Source organism: Colias eurytheme, chromosome 3 (assembly GCF_061535395.1).
Source record: "Colias eurytheme isolate Ceu_HAF_F1 chromosome 3, ilColEury1 Martin Lab GWU primary, whole genome shotgun sequence".
Taxonomy (NCBI): domain Eukaryota; kingdom Metazoa; phylum Arthropoda; class Insecta; order Lepidoptera; family Pieridae; genus Colias; species Colias eurytheme.
Genome location: NC_142982.1, coordinates 8,890,007 through 8,913,971, shown reverse-complemented (window position 1 = coordinate 8,913,971; position 23,965 = coordinate 8,890,007). Strand labels below are relative to the sequence as shown.

At 33.9% G+C, this 23,965-nt stretch overlaps 2 protein-coding genes across 8 annotated transcripts; one reads left to right on the top strand and one right to left on the bottom strand.

Moving 5' to 3' along the window:
* The first annotated feature begins 3,304 nt into the window (after positions 1-3,304).
* rnh1 (ribonuclease H1) lies at positions 3,305-4,905 on the top strand. Its single transcript, XM_090119966.1, has 2 exons — positions 3,305-4,206; positions 4,446-4,905. The coding sequence occupies exons 1-2, from the start codon at positions 3,369-3,371 to the stop codon at positions 4,634-4,636; spliced, it is 1,029 nt and encodes a 342-aa protein (XP_089976092.1). The 5' UTR covers positions 3,305-3,368; the 3' UTR covers positions 4,637-4,905.
* Positions 4,906-6,860: 1,955 nt separating this feature from the next.
* On the bottom strand, positions 6,861-22,898 carry LOC149909837 (MYND-type zinc finger-containing chromatin reader Zmynd8-like). 7 transcript variants are annotated; one of them, XM_090119960.1, is made up of 21 exons: positions 22,689-22,898; positions 21,220-22,485; positions 20,635-20,861; positions 19,994-20,078; positions 17,082-17,262; positions 16,709-16,894; positions 16,128-16,303; positions 15,888-15,998; positions 15,688-15,809; positions 15,329-15,415; positions 13,790-15,219; positions 13,429-13,691; positions 13,051-13,197; positions 12,624-12,746; positions 12,262-12,406; positions 11,585-11,708; positions 10,823-10,946; positions 9,502-9,570; positions 8,821-8,929; positions 8,139-8,230; positions 6,861-7,874 (listed from the first exon to the last, which is right to left on the bottom strand). In XM_090119960.1, the coding sequence occupies exons 2-21, from the start codon at positions 22,480-22,482 to the stop codon at positions 7,749-7,751; spliced, it is 5,190 nt and encodes a 1,729-aa protein (XP_089976086.1). In that variant the 5' UTR covers positions 22,483-22,485; positions 22,689-22,898; the 3' UTR covers positions 6,861-7,748. The 7 variants fall into 7 exon arrangements, with proteins under 7 accessions (XP_089976086.1, XP_089976085.1, XP_089976087.1 ...); XM_090119959.1 differs by having other exon boundaries at positions 22,699-22,898; XM_090119961.1 differs by having other exon boundaries at positions 8,830-8,929; positions 22,699-22,898.
* Positions 22,899-23,965: the final 1,067 nt, after the last annotated feature.

Genomic DNA, 23,965 nt, shown 5'->3' with positions numbered 1-23,965 from the left:
TACATTCCATGCTTATAATAATAATTAAAAGGATACAGCCAGCATAATGTTATTTTTGCAGTGCTATTTATTAACTTCTTCATCACTCTTGTGAAGTAATTACCTACTATTGTTCTCAATACTGATTACAACTTACCAAGTATTAACCAAAACGATTGTTCACAATTTAATAAATTTTATTAATATGTTGTGTATTATTCTTAAATTAATTTTATTTATAAGGTATGTTTTTATATAAGGACCTAAACGTTTTGACTTAGTAAAATGCGTTTGAGGATTATCTAGTTGTATGGTTGTATACTCAGATTATACTTATATGTTTAATCTGGGATTGTATATTTTTTTAAATAGAGTTGGGCCGATGACAATGTGGTGTTATCTACATGTTATAAGGCCGTTGACTTTTAGTTAGTAGTTGCGTGTGTGTTATTTAATCGGTTATAATTAAAATTGGTACTAGCTATATTATACACTAATACTATATCTTCCATTAATTAACCCCAAGCGATTGTCAATAATAGTGCCATGATTAACGTTATGATAAAATAAAATAGGTATTCGAGACATTTCTATTTGAAATCTGCTCCTAAATACTTATTACCTAAATATGTTGCATTTTCAGGTTTTTATTAAGGTATACTATGAGTATGAAAACTGTATTGTCGTCATTTTCAAAATAATCAATCACAAGTGTTTCATAACATTAATTATGTAAAACGTTCATTACCTATAAGTTTTTGTCAGAATTGAGATACCGGTAAAACCTGCTAGCTTTGCCAACGGTTGCAGACTTTGCCATAGCCAACTTCTGAGGGAAAAAGTGTAGTCACATCTTAATATCAGTTTTTTGTCATGTATGCATGCTTTTATAGTAAAATTTATGAGTTAAATGGCAACACCGAATGAGATGTGGCAACCCAGCTTGTTTTTGAGATGTAATTTTCGGCGGTTACTTTTTTCGAATGTTGGCGGTATGAAACTTAGTGCTCCGGAACTTTTACAAAAACAAACGGGAAAAGCATTGCCTACGTAAGTATTTTTTTGATATTATGTTAACATAATGTTCTTTAGCTAAATAAAAGCTGATTTACTGTGCTACAAGCTACCTTTACTTCGCAACTGGTATTGGTAAATTCAACAACCCCAATCACAACGTCTGTGATGGTGACTTTGCCATCTTTTGTTGGAGGTTAGGGCTGCCACAAAATTTCTGATGAATATTTTATCAAGTTTAAAATAACAACAATTTTTATATTCAATCAAGATCATATAAATAAGAATTTGTCATTGTTTAAATCTTTTAGGAATGTCGTGTAATGTGTGATATTAAAAAAAAAGTTAGTTAGTTTAATGAATACTATTTTTTTTTGTTTTATTATGTAAAACAATTCAAAGTTAAGAAACTAACTAGAAGTAATTGATTATGTTTTTTTTTTACTTTTACTAAATTGTTCCTACTACGAAAACATTTTTATTTGACAACCCTAACCCTAACTTCTTCTTATATAGGAAATATTTTGGAAAGGTTGGTGAATTTGCCACCTTCTTAGAGAGTTAAATTACCAGTGCTAAATAATATAAAGTTTTTACTTTATTTTACGGGATATAGGAAGAGTGCAAATATATTACTTTTTAACCTCATAAACTCCAAAAATTTCATTTTTTCTTTCATATGGCAAATTTACCAGAAGTGACAGCTAACTTTGCCATAATTGTTTTTATGCTTAAAATATTATAATTTACAAAAATGAAATAGATATTTAGTAATAATGTAAATTTTCATGAAATTTACTACGTCTAGGTGCAGGTTACTCATTACGTTTTCATACAATTATATTTTTTTAAAGCGAATCAAACTTTTTGACACATGAAAAAGTGGCAAAGTAAGCAGGTTTCACGGTAAATGATTTGATTTTGTATGATAAACACCTTAATTTTTGTATTGACAACACCTAGATAATATTATTTTTTTGCATAGGTTGTGTAATACGCACTCGGAGCAATTATATAGTTAATTGCTCCGAGAATACGCATGATTTAATATTATTTTGAAAGATTCCCGCGTTTTACATCGTGCATCGTAGTTTGTATACGGACAATTTTTAAAATAAGATGAAATTAATTTTTTGAGCATAATACTAATATGAAGTGAACTGTATGATGTAATGTAAAATATTATAGTTTACGTATATAACCCATTAATTAATACTTAATGTTGGTCTTAAAAGTTGCAATAATTATGAAATGTAACTTTTGTTCACGTTAAATTCAAGTTATCGATAATAATTTAAACAAAAATCTCAGATTTTTTACGAAACACTAGAAGTGATGTAGTTTTATGTGTTAACATTATTATGTATTATGGAATGACAGAACTTATATTATGATAATTCAGTTAAGTATCCTAATAAAGTACATAACTGTAATCGAGTTGTTTTATTTAATTAACGTAATTTCGATCCAACAAATCGGATCCGGTGTAGCAAAAGCCATACCATTCGTGCCAGTAACTCCACCACAGCCACAGAATAGCAGCATAGTAGATAATGCCACAGCCCTAATCTATCATCATCACTACATAGTATAAAACAAAGTCGCTTTCACTGTCCCTATGTCCCTATGTCTCTTTGTACGCTTAAATCTTTGAAACTACGCAACGGATTTTGATGCGGTTTTTTTTAATAGATAGGTAGAGTGATTTAAGCATACAAAGGGACATAGGAACAGAGAAAGCGACTGTGTAGTGATGATTTGTATTTTACTTTTGAAATTCCTTAAAATTTTAATTCCGTAACCGAAATTATCCGAAACTAACGGATAATCCGAAATCATTTCATATCCGTATCCGTAACCGTATCCAGTATAATAATCATTCCTATATCCGTATCCAATCCGTATCCGAAACTTCATATCCTTAACATCCCTGATATGTACCGTATATACATCCATCCATTTAGTAAGAAGCGGTTATTATAATATTACAAACAGACTAATTTTATTATTGTTAACCTTAGTTGTTAACTATCTAGAAAGAGGTACGTTCCGTCCAGTTGGCAATACAAAATTCGAAGATTGAATTTGAATTTGAAGTATCACAATTCACATATTCTACAGACATATTCTAATGGTCAGCGTTTTCGCCAACGCGCTGGTGGTGCGCTTGCCAACGCGCTTGTGAGTAGACGTAGAGTTTTCAATATAAATTCATATGCATGGCACAAGCATGGCACAGATAATAATTGCCATAAACAAAAAAATGACATTGATAGTTTGACACTGACAGTGAGTGTCATATCGTTTCGGCTGTCGGCTTGCAACGTACAATTGGCGAAATTCAAAACAATAAAAATATCTTTAGTTTGAAATCAATGTTAAAGAGGGTATTTGGTGCTCAAAGAGTTTTTATGAGATGTAGTAGTAGTTTAAACAACAGTTTATCGACTAATACAAAAATGCCTTTCTATGCAGTGGCAAAAGGTCGGACCTCGGGGATTTATATGAACTGGGGTGATTGTGAAGCCCAAGTGAAGGGTTTTCCTGGTGCAAGATACAAAAAATTTAATACAGTTATTGAAGCACAGGATTTCATAACCGTTAATAGTGGCGGTAGCGGATCATCAAAACAGAAACCACAGAACAGTCGTTCTAGTTTACCTACAACCAACAATAACCTTAAGAGAAATTACTCCACAACGTCGAATAGTGCTAAAGCTAACGACGATGTCCCTAAGAAAAAGTCAAAGTCTAAAGCACGGACTACCAGTACCAGTAGCGATAGTTCTGATGACGATTTGAATACTATGATTGTTAAACAGCTTGATGATATTGAAGCGAGACTGAAAGGTTTTGCAAAAGGTGTTGATAAGATTTATAAGAAGGGTACAAAGGGAAAGACGTCAATATTGATAGAACAGGAACAGGGGGGTGATTTTAAAGTAGATGATCAGGGATTTGTGCAGGTGTACACTGATGGAGCTTGTTCCGCAAATGGTCGCAAGGGGGCAAAGGCAGGTATAGGAGTGTATTGGGCAGATGGCCACCCTCTTAATGTCAGTGAGCCAGTATCTGGAAGGGCCACAAATAACTGTGGGGAAATACAGGCAGCTACAAAAGCAATTAAACAGGCCATAGATAATGGAGTTCAGAAGCTGGCTATCAATACTGATTCACAGTTTCTCATCAACTCAGTTACCAAATGGCTCCCAGGTTTGTAAAGCACTTCTATGTACTTAATTTTTTAGATATGATGAACATAAGCAATGATTAAAGGTATTGTGGTAATCCAGTATTCTATAAAAACTTTACAATTTTACTGTTTTCTATTTCTTTCCTGTCACTGTTAAGATGAATAAATAACAACTGTAATTTGATTATTTAAAAAAAACCAAAAATTATTATTTAATTAAAAAATCAAGTAGTTAAATTTAATATTTATTTACTTCTAGGTTGGAAAAGAAAAGGATGGAAACTGCAATCAGGTGAACCGGTTAAAAATGAGAAGGACTTCAAAGAACTGGACAATCTTCAGAACAAACTCCAACTCAGGTGGAATTATGTTGAAGCTCACAGAGGAGTCTACGGCAATGAAATGGCTGACCAGCTAGCGAAAGCTGGGGCCAATATGTATGTTGGTTAAAAATTGTGTTATACTTAATTGTTTAGGATTTAAGATGTTAATTATATGCAAACTTTGTTAATCTTTGATTTCTCATTTGTTACATGTTCAGGATTAAAAATAATACCTTCTAATCAAACTCAAAATATCTTTACTTCATGAAATTCTTACTTTCCTATCTCACTGTTTTGAACTGATTATTTTCTATTCTTTATTAATTTATGATTATTTTCACATTATAAAAATGTATTTTACACTTTCTCTAAATGATTTTCAATGACTATTATGATCTGCTGGGCAGAAATTATAAATATGTAGTAGACTGATATAATTAATGCATTGCTGTGATTATAAAATAAATAATTTTTTCCATAAAATAGTTTCATTTGTTCTTTATTTTATTAGACAGTCCACAGAAAAATATATTATGTGTATATTGTATAATGAGTATAGTTTTAAAAATTTGCACAATAATTACAGAAATAGCTTTTTCGTGCAAGAGAAATCTCACAGCTAGATAGCTGTACAATATTAGGTTGATGAGTAAAAAAAACATTCATACCAAATAAAAGAAAATTTTACTTCAGACAATATGTTTATTGAAAATTAAAACATATTGCACAAGCATCAATCAGATGCCAGAGAGAAATATGGTATGTGAAAATGTAATCCACATGCATTAAATAAAAATTGTACCGTGTGTACATTTATTAATAATATTGCGAAAAATATGCATTTTCCATTAATTCAAAAACTATGTTTATCAGTTTACCGATGCCTTATACTAAAATTCTTGTTAATATCTTAACATAGTGACGCAAGACTATCTTTAAAAATATTTATATTTACATCTTACAATAAAATATCTCTACTGAGAACTAACTCTAGACAATTATCTATTTATTATCATAGTACACATTATGACAGCTTATTTAAAACTTATATAATATGAACTTTTATGTTCTCACACTTCAGTAATAGGAAATCCTTCCACCTAATAACTGGAACTTAAAACATAAAACTCATTAAACTGCACTTTATATCAAATTTGTACAAAATGTATATATGAACCATTATAATATTATATCTAGTGAAGTCATATTCACTTTATTCATTTTATTAACAATTTAGTTATATTACCGAAAAAATTGCTCAAATATTTACATGTCAATAACTAGCTTGCACATTAAGAACTTTTGCCAATACAATGCAGTGAACTTAAAATTACCAGTCTTGGAGCAATTATCAACAAATGTTAGGGAAAGTCTCAAGGTGCAGTGTGCACTGTGCACTTGCTAATTTTAGATGCATGAAATATTTTGCTATCATTTTTACATGTGGATTTTATAGCACTAGCCAATTAAACAAAAATTCTATAATATCTAGATGATAACAATATGTTTTTAAATGGAAATATGTACAAAAATTTTTTTACTGTTTTTTTACTGTTATTTGTATAGAACCGATAATTATTCACAAAAATATATTTGAAGGTAATAAATTTAGTCATAATTTTTTATCAGTAATCTTTATAAATATCACGATTTGAACAATATTTTTCCAATTTTGATTTAGGTAAAACAAACTTGTGTTCTTAGAATAATATGTAGTAGTAGTTTTATATGTATATGCACATGGTAGAAGTATATGCACATGATAACTGCAGTGTTCATTCTGATTTGTGTGGAGTTATTAATGGTCTAAGATCCGAACATAAGGCGAAATTCAACGGCGTGATAATAGAATGAGACCAATTTTATAATTAATTTAGTCTATTAAAAAATGTATTAAAAATGGGTTGACTGGGAAAATCCTGGACAGGACATTTTTAATGAATTAAATTTTTTTTATTTATTTTTATTTTTTATTAATTGCAGTTTCGAGATAATAAAACAATTTTGTAATAAAACAGTGCTGACATAATTTTTTTTTTCATCATCCTATCAAGTGAAAGTAACTGGTACCGACATACCTGTTTATCCCGGTAAATATTAGAAAACTATGACTGCACATTCTGTAGGTTTCATACTTTAAGTCTATTATATTTTTTTTTTATTATCTTGATTCTGCAATTAATTAAAAAAAAATGTTTTTTTTAATTCATTAAAAATGTCCTGTCCAGGATTTTCCCAGTCAACCCATTTTTAATACATTTTTTAATAGACTAAATTAATTATAAAATTGGTCTCATTCTATTATCACGCCGTTGAATTTCGCCTTATGTTCGGATCTTAGACCATAATTTTTTCTTTCATAACAATGATTGCTTGAGTAATAGATTGAATTCGTTTTTTTCGTTGAACTGATATTTTTGAGCAATAACATCCCTTAAAATATAGTAGCAAGAATATCATAATGTAGTTGTATATTTTATACATCATCTTAAGTCCTTAGATTATATTTATGACTGTCTTACATTTTCAACCTATCTCTATGTCAATGTAGAACTTTCTATATCCACTTTTTAGTTTACTTTGTCACAAAAAAATATTTACTTAAAGGATTACATTACATATTTTCATTTATCCTTTCCACATTATGCAGCATTTGCCAAACTTGCAAATTTAATGAGCCCTCTTATCAATCGAGTGTTGGCCCAACAAATGACTGTGGATGTTTGACGCCATTACGGCGATTACGAATAAACATCTACAATGTCGGCCGAACATAGACATGTAGGCCGTCTACACTATCGATATTGCCGCTACTCGCCCAACGAAAAAGAGAGCCCATTAACCACATATATTTCACAGCGCCACATTCCACAACACAGTTAACACTTCAACCACAATTTGTTACACATTAGTTAGCACTTTTTGACGTGACAACGTCTTATAAATTGGTTTGCCGGGTGACACTTCAAGAAACTGCGTTACGCTCCGCTCACGTTATGCGCTCACAATGAGAGCGAGTGAGAGGCACGCGTCCCTTCCACTCGGGCATGGTTAGCCCGCCTAAGAACGAGAGAGACAGACATAAAAAGTCGTTGTCACGTAAAACTTTCGCCCGTATACCGACTTTACAGGCAACCAATTTTTTTTCTTTAATCATCAACCACATAGTACAGCACATTGTCACTGTTCACAACCTGCAACTGCACATACTGTGTGTCGCAGGCCGGTGTAGCCCAGTCCTATGTATGCACGTATTGGATCGCGTGCGGACGCCGAGGGGTGTTCACTGTATTACCGCTGCCCACTATCAAGTAACCTCCGGACGTGGTTACCTTCTTTGCGCCTGTTTCTTCGTTGTTCATCAACTGAAATTGAATTTATATCTATAGTATACAGTTTGTTTAATTTGCAAAAGTATTGTCAATCGACTTCCATATAATATGTTGACACAGAAATGTAAAAAAATAAGCACCTTCTATTCCGTATCTACGGCACTGGCGAAAGGCGCGTGTTATTTATCATCTCGCCTCAATATTAATTTATATTTTTTACTGTTAATTTTATTTCATATTAATAAGTACATTTAATGCTTTTACTATTAAAATTCTCTTTATATAATTTATACTCACTTGCTTATTAATAATAAGCGGCGGATTCGGGGCCTTGTAAGTGCCCACGCACTTCATAGTTTGATTGCCGCTACTATCTTCCATCACGCTCACTGTAAAACATAAAAAAATGAAATGAATGTGTTCTTTGCTAATACATAAAAAGAAAATTCAATTGAAAAAAATAACGCACTACAATTTCATATAGATAGTTAAGGTGACGATTTATAATAACAATGAAAAGACACACACATTCAATGAAGAAAAATAAACAGACAATGGATTTCATCAAAAATTTGTCTCAAAGCTTTTTTAATATTGAAATACAATATAAAAAAAGCTTTGAAACAACAACTTTGATTTTTTTTATTCAAATTGATGTGATTTATAAAGAACCTTCCAACAGTTTCAGTACCAAAATACACTTTTTTTTAAATTTACGTGATTGTCTATGTTTTATAATGTGTAAAAAAAATGGTCGTCTGTAAAGTCGGTTAACTGACGATAGTTGAACGTGACAACGTCTTAAGCTTCTTTGTCGCTCGTTCCGCGCTCTCGCTTGCACTTCAAGCCTTACATGGAACGCCTCAGAGCGAGGTAACGCCGCATGAGTCATGTTTTTTCGTGCGTGCAACCGGCTCTATCGAAATATAAGACGTTGTCACGTCAAAAATTAAAAAAAAAGCAGTGCGCTTCAACTAACTTCGTGTACCTATGAGAGAGGTCTTCTGGTGCATCTGGTCGGCGAACACGCGAGTTGCGACTTTCCCGCCAACAGTTAGCGATGGTATCGGCGCGTTCTTCTGCAATGCCAGTGGCGGGAAAATGGGCGTATTAATCGTTTTATGGAACTTTCTTTTGGTTGGTTATCTTTTTGTTACTTAGGTTGCTAATCTTAATATATAAATCTCGTGTCACAATGTTTGTCCTCAATGGACTCCTAAGCCACTAAACCGATTATAATAAAATTCGCACACCATGTGCATTTCGATCAAACTTGAGAGATAGGATAGTTTAAACATGTAGGTACCACGGGCGAAGCCGGGGCGGACCGCTAGTATGTATGTAAAAATGTATTGGTATGCAATAAATGATACGAATTAGAATATATATATTTAAACTGAGGTAGAAGCGGCATGCGCGTAAAACACGTTCCGTTTGAAGTCAGCTTATTTAGCTTGGTTGCGTTTAGTCGGTTATGTTGCCTACTCTTTTCGGCTAATGATTACATCTAACGCGGAACGACTTTTACTGTTAGTTTGTTCGCATACACCGCTTCTACGTGAGTTTGAATATGTATTCTATGGATTTATGGACATTTATTAATCTGTTGCGGACATTGATTGGTGATTGAGTAAATAAAACAATTTTATATTATACTTACTGGTAGATCAGGAGCAGGTTGGAGTCTCTTGTGGATGTCTTTTGAGTTGCTGTCACTTCCACTTTTATCCTATGAATAAAGTAATGGATTAAACATTACATCATGGATATATTTATTGTACTTCGCGAAAAACTCAGAATTTGTGATACATACAAGCATATTTTTTTCGCATATTTAAGACCGCTCAATTATGAAACATACTATAAAAGCTATTTTGTATTTGAACTAGAATTTACTTTTCAGAAACGTCCGTCAAAAGTACGTCGCTAGTTGGTAGAACCAAAAAAATACCTCTATGTAGTTTTTAAAATAAAACCTACTAACCTAATGTTTCTCTCGGTCGCAGAGTATTTATAGAAAACGACAGGCCGTTTTTTGACGATTCGCTGTTCATATTTTATATAATCCGAAATAAACAACCAAATCCAATTGGATTAAAATCATGATAACTAGATATTTTCTGTACAATGTGACAATTAACTAACTCATAAAAAACGAGCACGTGTCAGAACTGAAACTTCATTGGCAAGATTTTAGGATACCAAAATCGTCGCCTCTATGACTTGACGTTATTGCCATGACGCGACCTTGAAATTTTACTTTCAACGCGCCTAAAGAAGTTTCACTTCAAAAAAATCTATACTAATATCATAAAGCTGAAGAGTTTGTTAGTTTGTTTGAACGCGCTAATCTCAGGAACAACCCATTTATCTAGCAATGCTGTAGGCTATATTATATTATCACGTTACGACTATTAGGAACGGAGCAATGCGGGTCAAAACCGCGGGGCACAGCTAGTGTGTATATCTATACTATAATATTATAAAGCTCAAGAGTTTGTTTGTTTGAACGCGCTAATCTCAGGAACTACTGGTCCTATTTGAGAACTTCTTTCTGTGTAAGATAGCCCGTATATCAAGGAAGGCTATAGGCTATAATATATCATCACGCTAAGACCAACAGGAGCGGAGCGATACGGGTAAAACCGCGGGCACAGCTAGTTCTACCTAGCTTCGCCCGCTTTCTCTAAAACCTCATAAATTATATACTAAAACCTTCCTCTTGGATCCCTTTATCGTAGTTTTAGAGCTAGCGCACAAGAGCATCTTTTGTCTCCGCAACTATTTTGTCTCTCCCATCGACTCTATAGGAAGTTGCGTCGCTACGTGCGCTCTTTCTTACTAGCCGATAGAGTTGATGGGAGATACAAAATAGTTGCGGAGACAAAAGTTGCTCTTGCGCGCTAGCCTTTAAAGATACATTGGGACATAGGGACAGAGAAAGCGACTTTGTTTGATATACTATGTGTGTGATACATTACCTGGCTCCTCTGCTGCGTGCAGAGCGCGGCGTGGTGCGGCCAGTGCGCGCGCTGACACCCGTAGTCGCAGTACGACGTGTTCCAACAGCAGTAGTACTGCGACTCTTGCATGCAGTTCGCGCACCTATATACATAAACGGACATTTTTTAGCTTCAGTATACATATAGTACGTCACGTAAAAAGAACGCTGGATGAAAGTGATGGGGGTGTGTTTACGCATGGATCGAGCTTTACACGAAAGTTATGTGCCGATTATTTTATTTTTGAACTAGGCTTGCGAATCGTGACTTCGCAACTACATATTTGTTATTCTTATAAACTCCAAATAGACCGATAAATCGCCAATGCACAGCTTTCTTTCAGTCAGCGTTCTTTTTACATGACGCGACCTGTACATAAATTACTTGGATTAATAGTAATGTAGTAGTTGACGACTTTGATCGAATTTAAAAAAACAGTCTTGTAGATATTGCGGGTTAATCAAGAAATAGATTTTTATGTACACATAAATTTCTAGAACTATCAGTGACAGTTTTCATAAGATTTAATGCCTATTTTTAAACATAAACTCGCAACACATAATATGTTTGATTAAATTTTGCTCCCTTCTTCTCCAATTATACAAACTATGTATTTTGTAACGGAAAAATTGCCATATCAGAGTCAAATACTACACAATTTGGTGGAAAAAAAATTACGCTATTCAAGATATTTTACATTATTAAACTTACATAATAGTAAAGAAAAAGATAATAACTAACCATTGTTTCGTCTTGGCCGCTTTAACAGCCGCCTCGAGTTCAACCTGAGCGCTTCTCCGCGCCTCGCTCACGACACGAGCTTTCTCCTTGTCGAACGACGCCCGCATTTCAACTAGCGATAGCTCTGGAATTATTGAAGTGAAAACTTCTTTAGCGGCGTTGGGTATAAAATCTTAAACTCGCGTCAGGACACGTGGCCTGATCGAAAAAGCGTAAGACGGATTATTTTTTTAGCCCTTGTATTCCATGCGTAAGACGGATTTTTTTTTAGCCCTTGTATTCCATGCGTAAGACGGATACCATTCCAAAATATCAAACATGCTGAACGTTAATAATCAAGTTTTCACTTCTGCCGGCACTCCCGGAGTGCAACCCGTCTTTTTTTTATAAAAATATCGTTTACAATGTAATTATATTATTTTGTGCATATGCAATGGTACTACTATTATATAAAAACTACTATTATCATTTTACTAAACAACAAAATTAAAAACGACTGTATCAAATAGACCAAGAAGCATACATATAATATTAATTAAGATTAAGAGTATGGTTTGCCAAGTATATTAATCGACATGAAAAGCTCAAAAAGTTTTGTTCTCAAACTTCCTTCTGTAATGATAGCAACAATAAGAAATTTCAACTAAATACAAAACACGTTATTAAAAAGTAAATACCATAGTTATGTTTCAATTCCTCAATTTCTTGTTTGTGTTTCCACTGCAATTGCTCTAACTGCACCTTGAGTGACGTCACAACGGCCGCCGGCTCGTTGATCTTGTCCAGGGAATCTTCTAGAAGCGTCCGGAAGAAATCCGTCAGCTGGAACGTTAATAAAATTTGTTTTTTTAATATATTATACAAACGTGATATTAAGATAACAAGCAAGTCATGAACAATTTATTATGTACGATTCTTAATAATTGAAAACATACAACTAAAAAGATTTTGTCTAATGCTGGAACGTTTTACAAAGTTTTCAATAAAAATTTAATAAGAAATATGACAAAACATTTTGTAATTAATACAAAAAGCCTACCTTAACAGCATTCTGGTTGAGTTTGGCAGTTAAAGGCCCAGCTGTGGACGGAGGTGGTACACTCCCTATTGGTGTTGCTGAATCGAACGGGTTTAATAGCGGCCTTTGTTGTAGTCGTGGTAACTATAAATAAATAAATTCATATATGCAGAGGATCGCTTTCTCGTAAGTATGGATGTCTCCACTTTTGCGTTGATACGTCGATATTTTCCTAATAAAATGCAGAATGTGGATTTATTGTATCAACGCGATAAAATTGATTGCGACAAATGCTACAAAAGATGCTAATGATTGTTGGTTTTCTAACGTCATGAATTATAAGAACTTAGAACTCATCAATTATTTATAATATGATTAACATCTGAAATCGTCCAGTACTTTACTTAGCAGTTGAATCAAAAATAACACATAATAGCATCCAACTTACTTCAGTAACAGCATCATCCGTCCTATTATTAGCGGAATTAATTTGTGGTAATATTGAAGCCACACTCGCCGGAGTGGGCACGGCCACCAGAGTGCCCGCAGTATTCCTGTCTCCTATACCGTTTACGATTGGAGAATTTGACGCGTTCTGAAAGAAACAATAATATGTTTGTTGATAGAAATCTATTTCTGTTTTGTCAAATAGTATTATAATATAAAATATTATAGAAAGTTTTTTTTTAATTCACTAGCATACACCGCGAACGAAGTTGTGCGAAATAAATAAATACGATTTAATGATTTAACACATAAATTTTCATCTAAATATCAACTTTTGTGTTATAGCAGTTTCAACATTTATTATAATTATTGTACTCACATCTACTCCACCAACAGACATCATTGGCTGCAAGCTGAATGTCCACTGTCCATTCAGAGACGTAATCAAAGGCACTGTGTGCACATTAGTTTGACCAATCCCCGGTATCGTGCCGAGCGACTGTATTGTGGGCAATTGTGCCATTTTCGGCGTATTCGAACTGGCTATAACTGTGGTCGTCGATGTACTGCTCGTGAGGCTAACCATAGAGCCGATCGTGGAAGAGATAACGGGTGAAGATATGGCGTTTGTCGAAGTGTTGGCTGGAATTAAAGTTTTAGAATCCATTAACAAATTATGAAAACAAACTCACCAAGATTTCAATAATTATCAAACATACATGTTAGAACACAACACTTACCAACACTAGAGACTGGAGCTTGAGATCGAGCCGGTGCATTAGGCCCATTAACCGCAACAGGTCTCGTGGGCCGCACCGGAGCCTGCGCCGTCGCCGGCTGTATTGGTATATAAACCATAGAGTTCTTAGAATTCAACTCTGATCGCCCTTCATCCGGCTTTTTCGGTTGCGGGAACGTTTTCTTAGCCTTTACGCGAACCTCGGGCGGCTTTGGTGCCGTTTTCCTTGCCAACGGCGACACAATCACTTTATTTATTCGCACTTCACGTAACCTATTCACGGGAGGATTGACCGGCCTCAAGTTGCACGCTTCCATGAGATCCATTTTTTCGTTTTGTCTGTCCGCGTCGTCAACGTCCAGTGGTTCCGTTTTGATTTCAATTTCCATGCTATTAGTAGGTTTCGGTGGTGATGCTTCAGCTGACTTCATACGAGCAAACGCTCTGACGCCAACGCGACCGACCGGCACGTCTGAACCCTCCCTTAGCTTCTGTAGTTTAGTGGCCGCTTCTTTCATATTGCGAACATTATCCGTACTAGTCGGTATGAAAATGCTAGCCGTAGAGTTCGGTTCGATTATCACTTCAATAGTTTTAGCATTCGAGTTATTTGCGAATGCATCTTGCTGATTAGTTGATAGACTTCTAACACTAGTGATTGTTGGCATGCCTGTCCCGTTCGTATTTTTTGGCGAATCTCGAGCAATTACAGCTAGAGAAGTATCATCGTCGAACTGCAAACGATCTTTTGTAGATTTTGGCATATCTTGTTTCGAAGTATTTTTATCTTTTGGCGTCTCTGAATTCTTATCCTTTGTATCCTTATGTTTGCTGTTGTTAGCATCTTTATTTGATACCTTACTGGTATTCAATTCCGATTTACTATTATTGAGCGATTTATTTCTAGATATTCTTATTTTATGTTTTATCCTTTCTTCTCGCTTCTCTTTTTCACTAGAACGGGACTTTTCAACACGGGATGCTCTTGGCTTAGGCGAAAACTTTTCTGATTTATCCTTAAGACTGTTTCTTTTAGGAGTTGAATTAGCAATTGGTGTACTAGTGATAGGGGATTTTTCCTTTATTGGCTTTTCTGTAGTACTACTTGGTAGCACTTCACAATCTTGCACTGTTTCTGTACTTGTTTTCTCTGTCTTGTCCTCAACAGGGTCTTCAGCCTTTTTATCTTTACCATTTTCTTCAGGTTTTTCTTTATCTGTAGTTATTTCAGTAACTACATCTTTAGTTTGAGCATTAGTTTCACCATTCACCTTACTTCGTTTTGGAGTACTTGTACTACTATCTATTTGTCTGTCTGTTGAACTGCTATCAATTATTGTAATAACTGCCTCTTCTAGATCGGATCTGCGACGTTTTCTTGTTGTATTTTTTACTTCATTTTCATCTGTTTCCATAGATTTATCCGATTCTCTGTAAAAACAAATGAATCGATTTTAGCAATTTTATTTATACCGAACTAATAGATTTGTTGTTTATAGAACTTATATTTTAAATTTTCAATATTAATAAATAAACTTACATCTGTAGCTTGAAATCTTCACTTTTCGCAATTTCAGCGTCATCGGCCATTTTTCGTGTTTGTGCTTCTTCACTTTCACTTGTTTCACTGAAATGAAAAATATTGTAAACTGCATATTTTAAAGATTTTCTGGCTAATGAAAGAAAACAGTACATTATTTTAATCAAAACGTTTGTACTTTGTGGCGAATAGTCAATAATTGACAAAGTCGGAAATAAGTAAAGATCATATATTTATTAATCCGTCAGTCCTCGGATCACAGACACAATAGAAAATCTATTGTGTCTCGGCCCGATCGGGCCGCTCGGTGGTCAATGGGTTAATTTCTTAAGACAAATAGCAGGAATAAAAAGCCTCACCCATCAATAACAGAACTCTTTGAACTTTTGGAGTTCGACCGGCGTTTTTCCTTTATTTTAGGCGATGCTGTTGAACTTTTATCTTTAAGAGGAACCTTCAATTCACCTTCATATGTTGGTATCTACAACAAATATTAATATTAAGTATACTTATTATATTAATTTGATTTGATGTAGAGTAAGTTAATGTATGTATTTACCATCATTTTCAATTGCTCAGGAAGTTTGCTTGGCTCAAATGGAGTCTTGAACGGTGGGTATATGAACTTGCCGTATTTTCTTGATATACTACGTATGTGTTGTTCTGCTTCCTATAATATAAACAATATATTTTTACAACATAATAAAAATTACCGAATTATTATTAATTATACCGAAAAATAAAATATTTGCAGATTTATGAAATTTTTATTTCGGAAAAAAAATTATATTAATCATACCTGCATACTATCCAATATATCTTGTCTTTTCGTTCGGAAATTATTAGGATCCTTCTCAGAGTATAAGTAACAATCTTTAGCGGGCACCCAGGCGCGGTCGTGTGCGCCGAAGAATCTTACATCGACTAAACCAGAGTTATTTACGGACATGCCTTTCGCTGGCCAGTAGGGAAAACCTAAAATAGGAAAGAAGTTTTTGAGTCCAGAACAAGAATGGCTTTTTCTACATAATATTCAGCATTATGATTACAGCAGGATATTATTTTGTCAACAATAGTTACACTATGAATCTGTTTTAGAGCTTTCAATCTGTTTTAAGTATGATTAGAAATATAAGAATTAAATCTTTGTCCTGAATTCAGACGACATGAATTTTACATTAAAATTGTAATAATGTCCTTAATATAAATTTTTACACATAAATATTTTGATTTACATTTTATTTAACACATTAAAGGGATCACGACGTAAGCATTTTACACAAATATGCCTATCACAATATTATGACAACATTGTCCCCAAATAACCACCATACAAATTCGCCTCATCCGTACCATACCCTACGTTCCCAAAAACCTCACCTTTAAGCTTAGCCCACAGCAGCACATGCGGCGTGGAGCACACATCAGTAAACCACGTGGGTTTCCTCGCATGTGCGGCCGCGTAACACTCCGGGCACGCCTCAATCTCGCCCATTTCCGCGCGACACAAGCGCACGAGCGCACGCGCCGCGCCCGTCAACTTCGACTGCACTGAAACGTTCAAACCTACATTCTCATGTGAGATGGTAAACCAATAAAAGCTTAAATATATAAATAAACGAAATATAAATTAAACGAAAGCAAATTAAAATTCAATAAAAATACCAATAACAAAAAAAAATCACTTTAAATAAATTTTCCTGTATTGTGTGTAATCCACACTCCTATCGTAAAAAAAACATTTGAAACTTACATGTGTTGAATATAATACTGTTGTGCAGAATCCATTGCGCGTCAGCCATGAAAGCTTCCGTGCTTCCGTATAGACCATTGGTAATGTTTTGTTTCATAAGCGACAGGTCCATTGGGTGGACGACATATTTATCGTAGTCTGGGAACTCAGTCCGATCTACGGGCTGCATGAAGGGTTCCACCTGTAATCATAAGGAAAAATAATTATTAATATAACAAAAAACGAGATGGCGAAAAAGTTTCTTTGTCAACTAAGATATGTATTTCCTTATTACTATGTCGTAAAAATGATGAACTCTTTACGTCTTCGAGCTACAACAGTATAAATTTCGCCTTTATAATGCATTCATTATTTACATCCGCCCTTTGCAAATACCCAACTCAATACAAATCTTTCTATTGAAAACTAGTGATGCCCGCGCCTCCGTTCGCATGTCCGTAGATTTAAATTCGAATTAAATCTTTCAAAAGAAATTATAACCTACTAGCTTTCCGCTAGCGGCTTCGCCCGCGTTTTCAAAGAAAAACCCGTTCCCGTAGGATTTCCGGGATAAAACCTATCCTATGTCCTTTCTCGGGTATCAAAATATACCAAATTTCATGCAAATTGGTTCAGTTGTTAAGGCGTGATTGAGTAACAGACAGACAGACAGAGTTACTTTCGCATTTATAATATTACTTATTAGTATGGATGTATATGCTACGTAGGAATTTGTATAGTTTAGCGATGATTAAAAAAAAAAAACAGTTCATCAAAATAAGTTTGTACACATTATTTCCTATTAGCTGTACTTTGTGTGTCTCTATTTATTTTGTGTGTGCAATAAATAATTAAATAAATAAATAAATAAGTCCAGTAGTTATTACGTGAAAATAGACAGTCTTCTAAAAGCTAGAGGAGAAAGAAGAAGTAAAAAATAGTACGTATATAAATAAATTGTCCTGTCTGCCAATTAGGTCAAAATATTTGCATAAGTAGGTATATAAAAACAACTAGGTTAGGTAATGATCACAAATCAAGAAACTGAAGATTGGTGTATTGGAAGTTTTTATAGTTAAGAAATATTTAACTGATATATAATTACTATTTGACATATAATGCCGGGTCCAGACTGGTGAAACGTAACATGCAATGTAACATTCTGCCTTTCATTGCATGTTCGCTGCTGGTGTGGACGCATAGCGCGCTCATAACGCGCATTCACTACGAACCTCCCGTATTCGTGTTCCTTGCCCCTTTGTGTTCGTCGAAAAACCGACAAATTTCGGATCGCTCCGCGCGCGGCTTGTAATGCTCGTAGCATGCGCGTGTAATGCACAATTCGCGCGCGCAAGACGTCCAAACTATGAGAAATTGTTACAAAGTGAGTTACCTTTCATGATACATTGCAGCAATGTGGACGGTGAATTCTTTCATTGCATGTTACATTGCATGTTACGTTTCACCAGTCTGGACCCGGCATTATAATGGATTGTTTTGATGTAATGCAATATGATTAAATGTATAATTATCGAATTACATTACAAACAGCACGTACGATATTGTTTACTTTCTATCTTAATCGATTTGTTTACTAAATTTCTACATTCATGGATAGTGTTAAATCGTGTAAATATGTAGAAACTGTATAATGTGATGAAAAAAAAATATAATAAATTATTATTAGCGCATTAGCGCAATCGCCATGTTTTGTCTATACAATTTCGATGTTTGAAAAATTTGCACGTACGCTCTAAGAAAATATAGCGCACGAATTTAAAAAAACGATGCAAATGTACAAGTACTAAGGCATTCCGCGTGAGCGTTATTATTAGCACGAGCGAGAGGGGTATAGTGACGCGTCCGTATTGATTATTTAACGTGCGAGAGAGACGGAGCGCGCGGCGTCGCCCCACGGCGCAGATAGTAACAAGGTCACTTTAACAATCCGGCAACGCAGCATACGACACACATACGCGTCAATGAATTAATGTGGAGCTGGCGAAAGTATCAAAATATTGTATCTTTGTTTTCGCGGTAGCGTGTAACAAATTCTTATCGATTCTAATTTCGATTGTAGGTAGTCATTCATTTCAATATGATTATGCTAACTTATAAGGGTATTTATTTAATTATATACATAATTATTTAAATGGAAAATTGTTATAAATCGCATTGCAATTTAGCAATGTGTAATTTCATTAAAAAAATATCGCAACTGCTACACGGTAACAATTTAAATATCGTAATATAATCATATTATTTTTATGCAAAAAAGGCGAATATTATCAAAATTATTCTAAGAATAAATTGTATATTTTTCATATCAAAATATGACTCGAGAACACATAAAACAGATCTCATACTAAATTGAGGAGAATATTATAGTTAAATAAATGTTTTTTGAAAGTAGCATAAACTTATATGTAACAACTTTCTAATACTTACCAACAATTTTATTACCTACTTTGTAAACATGTTATTAAAAAGGAGGAATGAAGAAATTGATATTTAAATTGAAAAATGAATCTTGATAACTTATGTATCTTACATATCACTCCATATTATAAACAAAGTCCTTTGGGATGTCTGTTTGTTGGCCTGTTCGCTATGAACTCATTTTCATTTGTTTTTTCCAATGATAGTGTGGTTGAAAAGGAAGATTTAAGTATATAATTTGTAATGATAATGAATTAGAGATCTTTTAAATTTGTTAATAATATCGGTGGATCTAGAGTCAACTATTTTTAAGGTTATGTGATATGGTTTAATCTTTATAAGTACTTTAAAACCTAATTTTTACTACTTTTTTTAACACCATTATTATTAGATATAGATGGATGTAATATTTTAAGAGTGAAGGCAAAGAAATTTTTAGGTTAAAATATACAATTTATGCAAAGCATGTAAAAATATAGTAATCAAAAATTTACCCCATTGAGATCCATCATTCTCACTAATGCATGGTGCAGTAACTCACAAAGAAGCCCCAGAGAGATTTTCTTCATGGATAAAGATCTGAAAACAATATATTTTATTGTTATTTATTATCTACTATGGATAGCTACATTTAAAAATATTATAAATATAAAAATATAACATTAAAGGTACTATTCTTTAAATTGGTTCTATAAATTATGTGTCAAGTATAACAAACTGCAATATTACATATCAAACACAAATTTTCTTCCAAATATAATGTGTATCACATTATATTTGGAAGAAAATTTGTGAAACAAGTCATAAATTAACTTAAACATATTTTTACATCATTGACATGTAATAAGTTGGAGAAACTATAGAAATCCACACAATTTAGACACTATTGAACTGTTGTAGCATCATATTGTGGTAGCAATTTACGTATCACTACATAGTATAAAGCAAATTGCTTCCTGCGGCTGTCCCAATCTCTGTATGTGTGTATGCTTAAATCTTTAAACTACTCAACGGATTATGATGCAGTTTTTAATAGATTGAGTGATTCAAGAGGAAGGTTCTAGAATAAAATTGATTAAGTAAATTTTAGATAAAACGGGCGAATCCGTGGAAAAAAAATAAAGGCATAACTCACCTAGTATCTGAACTTTCAGCATGCAAAATACTCAAGCATTCAGGACAGACCCAACTCCGTTTTGTATCTATCTTACTTCTCTCAGTACTAGATAGACATTTGTAATGATAACTCCGCGGACAAACCGTGCATTGCATGGGTGGATGACCTTTCTCAGTATTTACTTGTTCCACTGCCCAATTACATCGCCAACAATATGGATCAGCTCTTAGCTTTTTCTCTCCTGTCTAGAGAAGTATAAGAAAAAATTTGGTACATAGTTTTTAGTGTTATTTGCATTGTATTTTTAGAAGTAAATAAATAATATGAGAGTGTTATTTCTATAGGAAAATTTGTAGTTTTTTGTTACTTAATCAGGTTTGAACAGCAAGAAGCATACTTCTATCCTATCACTGAGATTAGGCTATTAAAATTATGTTATCTTCAAACTTGATAATAATTAAGTAGACCACATTTATTAATACTTAAATTTACATTTTTTTTTCTTACATTGTATAGTAATTTATATCTCAAAAATGTTATAGTATTTTTAAAAAGATGACATTATGTTAGTTTATATTATACATAAATTATAATTATACTTACAAGTGCTGAATGTGGTGCTTCTGCCAACTTTTTCTTCTTAGGTGACATTTCACTCTCTTTCTTTGCTTCCGAATCCTGGTCATCATCAGACTCACGAGGACCCTTTCCAGTGACGGAGTTAAGGAACTGTTTGACTTTATGCACAAACTCTGGGTTTTGCGATCTCATAGAACGCTTTGCAGCCTTTTCTGATTTCTCACTGCAGTTGCTCTTAGAAGATAAATTACTATTACGCCGAATACCACCTATCTTCTCAGCGTCAAGAGAAGTATTCAAACTTGGACTTGAACTGTCTAAACATGTTCTGGACTTTCTTGTTTTGCTTGTCAATTGTGTACATTCACTAATTATCTTAGATTCTTTGGCAGACTTAATGAGAGACTTGAGCTCTCGGCTTATACTTTTATTGTGCTCTTTTTCACTTACATCAGAGCAAGTATCAAGTTGGGAATCATTTGACTTATCACAATGACTATCTATTGATGTTTTACAAGATTCATCCAACTTCTGGCTGTCCCCATTTTCCAATTGCTCTACTGGTTCAGTTTGAACTTTTTCCATTACAGGTTTATCAGTAGACTGCATTGTTTCAGATACAGAATCAACAGAGGATAGCTTTTGTGTAGTTTCTGGTAACACTTTGTCCAAAGTATCTTTCTGTGTGGTTTCTGGCACACCTTTAAGTAAAGGTGATTTCTTTTTAGGTGAAGAAACTATTGTTGGTGGACTTTGTCTCAAAGTTGATTGCTGTTCTCCCGATGATATTGCATTTTCCGAACAATCTAATGATTTACCTTCATCATCATCTTTCTCACTTTCTTGACTTGAAGATAAGGCCTTGTGAGAAGAATCAACAGTATTATCTGAACTTTCTAAATTATTATCTTTAGCTACTAAAGTAGTTTTAGGTTGCTTAATTTCTTCTATGTTGGAAGGTGTGATAACAACTCTTGGAGAATGAATAAATTTTATTGGTGATATGGTACCCTTTTCTGGAGAAAATTTCTTTTTAGGTGATTCCTTGGACTTTAATGGTGAACCATCTTTCTTAGGCAGATCTTTTGAAACAGTATGGACTTTGTCTTCCATATCTGCTGCAGTAATCGGCGGGCTCTCTGCCTCCTCATTACTAGAGTCTACCTCAATTTTCTCTACAACTATCTCAACATTACCCTTTGTTCCTGCAGCTTCCCCAGTCTCTGGGACATCTGCTGTCGTCGACGACACATCAGTCTCCATATTAACATCTGAGTTATCCTCCATCTCCTGAATAAATAATTTACATTAAATAAGATGCTAAAATACACTCTCTAGAAGATATTTTATTGGAGGAAAAATTTAAAGATTCTGAATGGAATGCTACGAAATATTGCGATTATAAATATCTTAATATTAGGACCGGTCATTGCCCAAGCTAAACCATTCAGCCAGCCAGCCTACCTACTTTCAACACAATCACAAATACATACAGAACCTCACCGCACGTTTTATTTATTCTGTCACTTTGTCTCGTTGATCCGTTGGACACACAACTATTTAATATGTTGTATAGATGTTTCGTTTGTCCATTTATAATGTTTAGTGAAAGAAGAGGCAAAATTTAATAAAACAATTGAAAAAATTTACTCATCGCCGTCTCAAACTGTCGTTTGCGATTTGTCGACTCTGTCTCTATGCTAATTGCTATCTCTGTCGTTCTTAGTTATAAACAGACGTTCGAATTTGGTACGGACCGCACCGTGACCTTGGTGCGCTCCGGACCATATTCGATCATGTGTACAGTGGTCCGCCGGACATAATTATTATTATTGACGGTACGGTTGGTTCGATGGTTTTTTCATCCGAACTTGGTGCGGACCGTACCAAATTCGCGCGTGTGGACGAGCGATCGCACCGGACAGCGCATTAGTCATAGACTATATACTTATTACAGCTTTAGTCATAGTTCTACCGCCAAACAAAACGGACGTCGGTCGATCGTTATCAATGGCGATGGCGTCGGATGACGTGGCTAATACTGAAAAAAGATTAATAATATAAATTTTAGAACTCTACAAAGATTTATGATATGACTGCATATGTCTGAATGAATCCCTGTCTTTTAAATATAATTTTGCCCATTCTTTTCTCTTCGTTTTCTTCTTTTCAATGGTTGTAACTTGTACTTGTACCAAAAGAAGTCTTGAACTGAGGTCTACATGTGAAAAAAATACAACATTCTAACCACGAATTTATTACGAGAAATAGATTTTCAAGGAATTCGGTTTGACTTTTAATGAGATTACTATGATCAATGCTCGAAATATTCACAAAAAAAGGAGATTAATTTGTATTAATTTGATATTATTGAATTGTCTTATAAATCTAAGATATTTTTTTTGTTCAGTTAATTTATTACATATAAAGATTATGTACCTACATATAATAATATATTGAAATATCGACTATAACTAACGACTAAAACATAAAAAAAAAACTTGGTAAAAGATAGATGATATATATAATTTTGTTTACTAGGGACAACCCTGACATTCTTTGAAAATCTGTATCTCGTAATAACTTCGTGGCTAGAATGTGGTATTTTTGTCACATGTAGAACTCAGTTCAAGGTTTCTTTTGGTACTAAACAGAGCTTCTACTAACGCCTGCATATAATATAAAAAAATAAAAACGAAAATCAGTAAAAATTACAATACTTTCGCCTCTATCATCGACAATATCGAAAATTTCAAAAAGGGATAATTTG

Bases quoted from the DNA above. Each gene is read 5' to 3' on its own strand.
- LOC149909837 (XM_090119960.1), bottom strand. From the start codon at position 22,482: ATGGAGGATAACTCAGATGTTAATATGGAGACTGATGTGTCGTCGACG. The intron at 20,079-20,634 runs GTGAGTTATGCC...TATTGTTTTCAG, and splicing joins GCTGAAAGTTCAGATACTAG to ATCTTTATCCATGAAGAAAA. The intron at 16,895-17,081 runs GTAAGTTTCAAA...ATGAGAATGTAG, and splicing joins CAGTATTATATTCAACACAT to GTTTGAACGTTTCAGTGCAG.
- rnh1 (XM_090119966.1), top strand. From the start codon at position 3,369: ATGTTAAAGAGGGTATTTGGTGCTCAAAGAGTTTTTATGAGATGTAGT. The intron at 4,207-4,445 runs GTTTGTAAAGCA...ATTTACTTCTAG, and splicing joins AGTTACCAAATGGCTCCCAG to GTTGGAAAAGAAAAGGATGG.